Source organism: Ammospiza caudacuta, chromosome 3, assembly GCF_027887145.1.
Source record: "Ammospiza caudacuta isolate bAmmCau1 chromosome 3, bAmmCau1.pri, whole genome shotgun sequence".
Lineage (NCBI taxonomy): Eukaryota > Metazoa > Chordata > Aves > Passeriformes > Passerellidae > Ammospiza > Ammospiza caudacuta.
The window spans coordinates 26,203,711-26,213,698 of record NC_080595.1 but is presented as its reverse complement, the minus strand read 5'-3'; the positions used below and the strand labels follow the sequence as shown (position 1 = coordinate 26,213,698).

At 42.3% G+C, this 9,988-nt stretch overlaps 1 protein-coding gene across 1 annotated transcript; it reads right to left on the bottom strand.

Moving 5' to 3' along the window:
- Nucleotides 1–1,163: 1,163 nt before the first annotated feature.
- On the bottom strand, nt 1,164–9,368 carry NEK2 (NIMA related kinase 2). Its single transcript, XM_058802187.1, has 9 exons — nt 9,221–9,368; nt 8,849–9,066; nt 7,589–7,826; nt 6,815–6,897; nt 6,430–6,556; nt 5,425–5,644; nt 4,415–4,469; nt 4,259–4,332; nt 1,164–1,820 (listed from the first exon to the last, which is right to left on the bottom strand). Exons 1-9 carry the CDS (start codon nt 9,314–9,316, stop codon nt 1,597–1,599), a joined length of 1,335 nt encoding a protein of 444 aa, XP_058658170.1. The 5' UTR covers nt 9,317–9,368; the 3' UTR covers nt 1,164–1,596.
- Between the last annotated feature and the right edge of the window lie 620 nt (nt 9,369–9,988).

Sequence of the window (9,988 nt, the reverse complement as noted above, 5' to 3'; positions counted from 1 at the left end):
TAACCGAGAGTAGGTTTAGACTAGATCCTAGGAAGAAGTTCTTGCTGTGAGGGTGGGTGAGGCACTGGAACAGATTGCTCAGAGAAATTATGGATGTTTCTTGAATGGTCCCTGGCAGTGTTCAAGGCCAGGCTGGATGGAGTTCTGAGCAACCTGGTCTAGTGAAGTGTCTCTGTCCATGGCTGTGAGGCTGGAATGAGATGTTCTGTAGGGTCCCTTTCAACTCAAACCATTCTGTGACTCTGAATATAGTCTCTCATAAATCAGTATTCATTTTCTTAGCTGCCTGTTTTCCTTTCACTGATAGCTGCATTTTATAGACAAAACATTCTTGAATCCTTTTTTTTATCAATTGTACTGACACCACTGTATCCTACCCTTTAATGTTTTATGGGTTAAGCCATAAAGATCCACATGAAGGCCAGAACTGTATTGCAGTGCAATGCAGTAATTCAGGCACAGAACAGAAAAACCTGAGTGTGCAAACATGGTGACCGGGCGGATTTATCCTCCACATACGTGTGAGCAGCCTCAGAAATACAAATGAGTGCAGAGGAAAGCTGCACTGAGACACATTGGCACATTCCCATCACACCTACTGCTAGGGAATGACCACCAAAATATTGGTAGTTTTAGATCAGCAAACAAAATAGTCATGTCTAATTCTTTTAAGCAAAGGTTGTGGTGAAAACAGCAACCATTCCACAAGCAAATGTTAAGTTCTGCTGGGTTGTTAAGAATCTGCTAGAGCAGATCTGTTGTTGGGTTCCACAAGTTATTCAAGAACATAAGGATTTGCTGTTTAAAGGACAACTGCCCCACCCCAAAACCCAGATGCTAATACACTGGATGGTGTCCCATCCTGGACAGCAGTCTCAGGGGATCAGTTTATAGCACAGCTTCAAGGCAAGGCAAAGAAGGTGCTATTTCAAATGCCCTGCCCTGGCACAGGCCTTGTAGGAGGATGGACAAGACATTCAGCTGCTCAGGCAGAAAGGAATATAAACTCAGAAGTTACGTTATTCTGACCCATCCCACACATTAGTCAAAACATAAAGTTAAAAGCAGCCTACTTTGATAGAGCACTTACTTAGCAGGAAGAGATGGATAAAATCTTTGGGCTCTTTGGTTAAAAAATATTTACAAGTGCAGAAAAGAAGGCATTGTTTTCCCACATATACAGAATATAAACACTTCCTTTATCAACAACTGTGCATTACATACAACATTTTAACCTACAGACTGAAACTCTCTGTACATTTTTCACCTGAAAAGTTTTTCACATCAGATTTTAAACAAATAATTTACATATATTCATTCTTTATATTTTCAGAAGAGTAAAGTATGGTAAACAGGAGGACCAAAATATTTTTCTTTAATAGTACAATTAATTCAGTTTGTTTTATTTGGTATCAAAAGTACCTATTTTCATCATATAGCATCTTATCCATTTATCATAAACTACCTGTCATAAACGAAGAGTTTGTATAACTGCTAAAATAATTTCTCAGTAGGTTCTAGCTTAAGAGAGGGAGGCACAAGTATCTGCCTATACATTTAATCTTCTTTTCAAAGATAAATGTATCTGTTACAGTTTCAACGCATGCCCAAGATTTGTCTGCTCTTTAGTTGATAGTTTTTTTCCAGTTCAGCCAGTGCTTGAGCCCGTAGATTTGCAGCATAGAGACGCCTTTTGAGATCAGAGCTTTTTCCTTTGGAAAGGAAATAGTTTTCCATATTATGAGGTACAGCTTTCTCTTCAGTTCCATCATAGTGTGAATTCTTCTTGGTTGTAGAAAGGGGAAGCAGGAGTGTGTTATCTTAAGAAATCAAAAAGTACTGCATTAGTGCATCTTCCAGCATTTATTGCTTTTAACCCTGATGCCCAATTTGTCATCTACCTATGGCTTTAAGTCATCTAATTAAATGCATCTCTGTTAATAGCAACAATTATTTTCTATTTTTTGAGAAAAAAATTGAAAACAAGCCTTTTAAATGATCATGGTAAAAAGATATATGCCATAGTAGTTTTTAGGGTGCACCTCCCAATACCTAAGGAAAGATTAGTTGATTAAGGAAAGAAGACATGTTTCTTCTGAAGGACAGGAATTAAATAAACAGTAACATAAGCCAGTTCCAAAAGAAAATGCAGAATGAATTTTCAGCTACTGAAAAAAACTTGTCTTTGCTTCACAGCAAGGGTAGACTCAACCTGGCTAGTGGTTTTTGTACTTCACCCACATCATTCCAACTCCATCCTTGTATTAAGTCACTGGGGTACAAATTAGGCTCTGACTTGGTGAGTAATGAGTTTAGGTGAATTGAAAATTAACAGGCTGCTTTCACTGCAGCCTTCAGAACAGGAATTTTCATAGAATATCCTATAGCATGCCACCATCAAAAGGCAGTCAATGATTTAAGAGTAGAAAAACTGCCATCAAAAACTACTGTAACAGCTGAGTTGCCTCACATAAGAGCCAACTTCACAAGGCCCAACTTAAAGCGTGATTTTTACTTAATCAGAGGTCTCACTATTCTAATCTCAACACTGAAGCCTTAATTGTCAATTTATGAGGCTACAGCAAACATGCAATAAGCACAAAAGAGCAAGAATGAATTTTAAAAGCCAGTAAATATTTCAGCATTTTTTAGCTTCATCAATGTAAGTCAGGTCTGTTTTAACATTAAATGGTTCACTAAGAATCAGAACATCCCTGTAAAAATAGGGCAGTGTCTAGGACACAGTCTTAAAAACCCTGGATTTTTGGTATTCCATATTATTGTGAAGTGAACCACCCAATGGACTTCTAGGAGAAGTTAGGGATCTAAGAGATGTGTGAGATGCAACCCAGTTGTGAAAAATACAGCAATATTTGAGCAACTGAAAACACAAGCAAGCAATCTTAGTACCACTATTGGAGAAACACTTGGTCCATTTGTATGAGAATGGGCATAATTTTAGAAACACTGTTACAAGAGCACCATGGAATGAAATAGAAGGGCAGCAAATCACATGCTCTACAGATAGTGAAAAATTTGGTCAGTTTTATAATAACTATGTTCACTTTGCTGCATTATCCAGCTTGAGGTATTAACCACACAAACAGGTTTTGCCTATCCTTAAAAACGAATATGCCTGGTAAGGTCAAATATCATGTAAAGGAGTGGGAAATGCAGAAGAGAACAGAAGTAAGAGCTGAAGCTCATTTGCCTTCAGTCATCCAGTTTTAGATGCAACATCAGAAAGCCAAAAGCAAGTTTGTTCTCAAATTCTTTAATGTGTCGATGTCAGACAAGATGTTGAGACAGGTGGAATTCCCAAAGTTGACAGAAATGTTAGGTACAGCTCAAGCACTCCCTTGCTAGGGGCATTTTACTTGTGTCCTTTTCTGCTCTGATAGGCATTTCTTGGAAAAAAAGAAAAAGCTACTTCAGTTTTATTTGCTTTGGAGGCAGTGACATGCTTATCTTGCTTTATCAGACCAAAACTAAATGAAGAGAGGGTTACTGCACATTAAAGAGTGTTCACACATCTTTGTTCTAGAGTACTACTTCTGACCCAGCCCTTCACTATCCCTACCACTATTTAAAAAGGCATTTAGATACTTGAATATTATTTTTAATAATAACAGATGGGAGCAATTAACAGATGATACCCTTACAATAGCAAAGAATGAACAACCAAGGGCAAAGTGAGTATAAAATACTACCATAAAACAGATTGGACTAGAGGTAGTCAGGAAGTGTTTTAGTACATTTTCAAATATGAGTTTTTCTTTCTATAATAGCAATGTGTATTCTTCATAGTTTATATGATGCATCCACCAGTCACAGCTGGGTCCCTTGCAAAAAAATAGTACTTCCCATGCTGAAGCTTTTGGAAGTTTAATGAAAACTGAATTTATTAGACATGTACAATTTTATTTAAATTAACCAAATCAAAGGTCTGTAAAAAGACATCCACACATAAAATAAGTGCAACTCTGAGAAAGGTTTGGGTCACCACAACAACCTCATTTCTCAGACAGCACCAAACTGCAGTGCAAACAGTGCTAACTCAGGCTTATGGTTGAGCATCACTCATTAAGTCCTTTTGCAAAGCAGAAAAATCAAAAGTCTCTTCTCAACCTTGCAGCCATAAGTGGGCTTTGCCTTTCCCCAAGGGGACTGTGGTGAGCACGCTGAGCACCAGGGGCTTTCTTCTGCTCACACCAGACTACATCGACCCGTGCAAGCGCCTGCCGGAGTATTTGCATACCTGGGCCTTCCGCGCACGTTACCTCCTGCTGCTGCTGCTTCTGGAGACTGCACCTCTTCAGCAGGCTTTCAGCTCTGGTGTGGGAAGAGAAGTTTAAGCTTTTTGTTGTAAGACTGTAGAGCTTCTAATATAGACTATTATAGGTTAGTAAGATACCTAGCAAGTTTGTCCTCTGCCAGTCTCTCCCGAACACTGAGCTCCCGTTCTCTCTCTGGAAGCAGAAATACGGCAGTATGCAGCTTGAACATGTAAATGTTAGAGTGACTGTGCATGGTGGGCTTCTCTTACAGGGAAAGACAGCAGTAATAGCCAGTCAGGTGCACCCACACTTCTGATTCTATGGCTCTAAACAAAGGTTACTGCTGTGTAGATACACCTTTATCAATGCACTAATAAAGCACTGACAAGTACTCTGAAATGCCAGGCACGCTTCTGTCCCAAACTCTGATGTGTATGCAACAAAGAGACAGCAACTTTCTCTTCTGCACATTAACTCGTGGCACACATGACACCAGGTTTAAATATTTATATATCAGATATTATAATCCAACTATGATTTAACACCCTGCTTACAACAGCAGCAGCTGTTATTCAGGCTCAGACAAAAAAATCCACATGGTTAAAAACTGTATTGCAGAGCCTACTGCATATGCAGAGAGATATTTCATGTGGAGGAAATACCAACACTTGAGGACCAGCCATCTATAGACTCACAGGTAAGCTACCTGTGGGGAGCAGCTTTTATAAAAGCAATTGACAGTTTACTCAAAGATTTTTTTTTTCCAGCATGAGGCTCATCTTAGGTTACATGTTAGAATAAGCAATGTTTACTTACACAGTAGGTGAAAAAGCAACTTACACTGCACAGTGCAGACCCTACATTTCTGTATACTTTCCTAATTGCCACTCAGGTTTAACAATCTTCACAAACCAGATTTCCATATCCAAACTACCAAGTCTATCTTAGTAACTTAAAAAAGAAGCTAGTATAGCAGAGTAAGCCCCTAGCATTCTTGGTTTGGTCTTTAGACACAATTCTAGTGGTGAATGAAGTACTACAGTATCTTAGTGCATTAAAATGAGGGTTGTGAAAACTGTCTACTTTTTCTTCCTCCGACTGAATCAGAATCCCATTGCCACCCCCTTCCCAAAATGGAATAGCATACGCTCCAGACGCTGTTCTCTCTCTTTAATGGCTTGCTCTCGCTCCTGTAACTGTTGCTCCTTTCGTTTCAGCTCATTTACTACAACATCTGAGAACTGCAGCCTTTCTGGCTCCCACAGTTTGAGGCATCTTCTTTCAGAATTCTGCTTTTGTTCTTCTGTTGCCATATCTTCTATCAAGGGATGCCGCAGAATATCTTCAACAGAAGGTCGGCAGTAATCCTAAAGGAAATTAGGAAATGGAAAGGCATTAGCAACAGGTTCCATCTGTAAGGAGAAACAGTGAGGTCAGAGATTTCCAAGCAAGATCAGCTAAGGTGTTACAAAGCAAAGGAGAGATTGGAGAAAACTGGAGTTGGGAAGCTGTAGCACAGCAGGATGATAAAAGCTAAGGGAGAAGGCTGTTCAGCTTTCAGCCTTCAGCTCTAGAGCTGCATGACTGTGTCTCCCAGCCCAGGGACCCCCTTCCCTGCAGAGTCAGAAGGGGGCGAGTGAGCCTGTAGAGGCAGCTGCCAGCACGTTGCTCAGCTAACACTCTGCTGAACAGTCCATGCCTGCTGAAGGCTTGGCACTTGTTACAACTTTATTGCCCCTGCCGTATTCTCCTCAATATCTCCTCACCAGGTGTAGGGGAACAAGATATACATTAGCCATATAAAGCCAACCCTAAAATGAAGAAAAAACGGCCCCTTCCAGCTCCTAAACACACTGGAACCATTTTAACCCTGAAGTTATAAGGCCTCAAATAAGCATGCAATCAGGAAACCCCATGTAAGCCAATATTGAGGCCACCTTTTGGCACTCTGTGACCCTGGCATGACACTTGAACTGCTGCCTCTGATGGACTCAGAGCAAACTCCTCCCTCCTTCCTCTACAAGTGACACTGCCAGTGACAAGGTGATAACAACCACTACTTCAGGTAGGTATGTTTCATAATTGAGAAGAAAAACCAGTATTTCAGTACTAGCTCAAATCACAGGTGGAGAAATTAGTAATTGGTTCTTACCTTTACATTCAGCATGTCCCTGAGAAGGTTGTTCAGCTCATCTGAGTAACGATATGGTATTCGCCTGACCCTCCCTTCCCTTATCTTTTCTGCCAGCTCCTTTTGGTTGAAAGCTGTAAATGGAGGCCTGAAGAAGAAAAGTTTTCTTGGATTCTTTCACTAGTTTTACAGGACTTATTTTCAGGAAAAAAAAAAAAAAGTATCAGACTATGAAAAAAAAAAACTGCAGTCAAGGTTTGTTTTGACTATCTAATGTCAAGACCAATAGAGAAATAAGAATCTAGGACTAGTCTCTGAAACTTTTAAGCTTTCATCTACACAAAATACAAGCACACCTGCATTAGCAGTTATGTTTCCACATTTGTTACCACACTACCCTACTTACGAGAGAGCACATAATTCATACACGATACATCCCAGCGACCAGATGTCAGATTTCTCATTGTATGACAAGTAGTTCATTTGTTCCTAAAGAAAGAGAACAATCTTAGGTTTATTACAAAGACATGGTTCCACTATTGCAGGATAATCAGCTACTATTCAAACCTGAAATAAACCATTATATACTGGAGCAATTTCTAATATTCCATCTTAACTAATATCCATATCTACTCTTACTAGAAGGATTTTAACTATTTGTAGCAGTACTACACTGTAGAAGACTGAAGCGGTTGCAGCAAATCTTTAATTGATGCAACTCTATTTCAGTCAACATTAATTTTTCCCACACAAAGTGCCCTGTATCAGGGAAATAAGTAATTCCTGCTCATTTCCACTATAATTTAAAATCCTACCATTAGAAGGTAATTTAATAAGGTCTTTACCTTAACAGTATGAAGCATAAAAGGTCTCTAACTTCCCTATTCCTTTTCAGGAACAATATACTCCAACACCTCTAGTGTCCCAAGAATATAACAAAACTTATACAGCAAAGAGCAACTGTTATTAGAAGGAAGTTGATTGTGTGGGGAAGAAAGGAGATGAAAATAACTGCAGGATAACCTTGTCTCCAGAGCACACATACTTTATGAAAAAAGTCACCTGCATTTAAGACCAATAAGGCTTCATTAAAACCTCCCAAACATTCATGGACTCTGAGACCAACAGAGCACACCTTGGAGGGGCAGAAGGGAAGATAAGGTATAGAAAGAGGTCTTACTGGAGACATGTAATATGGAGTGCCGACAAACGTTGTGGCAAAGCTGGTGTTATGGCGCAATATCCTGGCCAGCCCAAAGTCTCCAAGTTTCACATTCTGTTTGCCATCTAGAAAGACATTTGCTGGTTTCAGGTCCCGGTGCACAGCAACTGCACCATCGCTCCGTCTGTGACACTCCTTCAGGGCCAACGTTAACTGGGTCAGCACTCGGAGAACAAAGCTTTCATCCAAGAAATGCCTGCAAAACAAACACATTGTTTAATGGATTTTCTGAACACACATCAGTTTGATAAGTCACTGCCAGTTTTAGTTCCATAACTTTTTTCATGGTAATGTCATAAAACACCACTCAAATAAGCACTATCAGCAACAGGCATCTACATATTCAACCTTTAAAACTAATTGTTTTTAAAAATCACTGCAAATATGTTAGATGACATTGAGGCTTTCATTGCAGAATAACTGCAGTATTTCCTCCCTCTCCCATACCATCTAACAAACACATAGCATTTTCATTATTTACAAACATCAATTTGATGTTTTTGTGATGAGATCTGTCCCTTTGATCACTTAAGATAACAATATGTTGGCACTTATTAATAATGAGCACACATATAGTAACAGCCAAAACGGGGCTGATTTTTTTAATACAAACTTCCTTAAATGAAAACAATGATGCTGGCAGGCAGCTGCACAACTGTTTTAGGCTATCCTCACAAAGAGGTGGAGTCATGTACTTGTTTTGACCTAAGAATGTGAAAACTGACACTATACTTCAGTAGGAGATTAGACCAAGATGAAGACTTATCAACTTGATGTCTCTCCAAGCTTTATATATAGGCAGATAAAACAGCTTTTCACATTGCGTTCAAAACCACTCCTCCCTTCCACACACTTTGGCGTCCTCATAAACCCCGGGAGTTTTACTCAAGGGGAAGACCATGTTGCCTGTCAAAAAGAGCTGTAACCTCCTGGTTTATGTTCCTAACCCCATTCATAGCCAGAAACCCGTCAACAGCATCTGCCTCCCAGGAGAGCTCGGGGTTTCTTATACTTCAGCACCAACACCCAATCGGGTGATGCAGCCAATAGCACAGTTCCCATCGCTGTCGTAACTTCGTACAAAACCTTTCACGTTTGAGAAGAGTTGTCGGGCCCAGAGGTTTAAACCCGAAACTGCTCAGAAGTTACAAAGTAACTTTCCCTTCTCCCCGGGCTGCCCAAGTCCCATACCAGACACTCCAAACACACTCCACATGCCTTTCTTTGGCGCACTTGGCGATGAGGCTGGCCAGGTCTCCCCCGTCGCAGTACTCCATGACGATGTACAGGGTGGTGCTGCTCCTGTCGATGATGCGATCGTAGTAGCGCACGATGTTCGGGTGCCGCAGCTCCCTCAGCAGGTTCACCTCCGACACGAGCATCTGCTTCTCCGACTCCGTCATCGCGCCATAGTCCAGTTCCTTCCATACCAAGATCTGCGAAGGCACAAACACCCTGTGGAGTGACCGGGACAGCGGCCGGGCCGCGCGGCTGCCAGAGCCGCTCGAGTGTCGCGGAGAGTCGCCAGCACCGGGCAGGGACGCACGGCAGCGGCAAAGCTGCGCTGCCGCCGGTTCCCCTGCCGCTCACCTTGCCGTCGGCCTTGCGGCGGACCTTGCGGCACTTCCCGTAGGAGCCGGCGCCGATGGTGAGCAGCACCTCGTAGTCGTCGGGGCGGCCGGGCATGGCGGGGAGCGCACGGACCGCGCCGGGCCGCGCGGGCCCCTGCGCTCGCGCCGCGCCGTTCAAACGCACCGCCCCGCCGGCCCATTGGCCGCGCCGCCCGCGCGCCGCGCACGCCCATTGGCTGCGCCGCCGTAAACAGCGCCCGCGAGGCCCGGCGGGTACGGCCGTTACCCCTGGGGGCGGGGCCAGCGCACATCGCGAGACTGGGGCGGGGCCGTACCGCCCCTGGCCCCGCCTGGCCCCGCCCCCCGGCTGAGGGAGACGCCCACGGCTGCTTTGCCGGCTACTTCCCTTTCGTTTCCCCGACTTTTCCCCTTTTTCCACTTTTCTTCCCTTTCCTTTCTTTTCCTTTCCTTTCCTTCTTCCTGGTTAGACAAATCACCGGGCCGGCAGGTATCAATAAGTCACATATTCTTAGCTCCTCAGGAAGGGGCGGTTTTTTCCATCAAAAATAACAGCAAATCATCACCTTTCCTAAAATGCTTACATCTCTTGGATAGATAATGATAGATAATTTCAATATTCAGAAATGCTTAAAAAAAACCTCAAGCTTTTTAAAATAATGTAAATGTAGTCTGATTTACATTATTTACTGATTTATTGCAGTCTACAGCTTCTTCGTGAGGGGAAGAGCGGGGGCAGGCACTGATCTCTGCTCTGGTGACAGTGCCA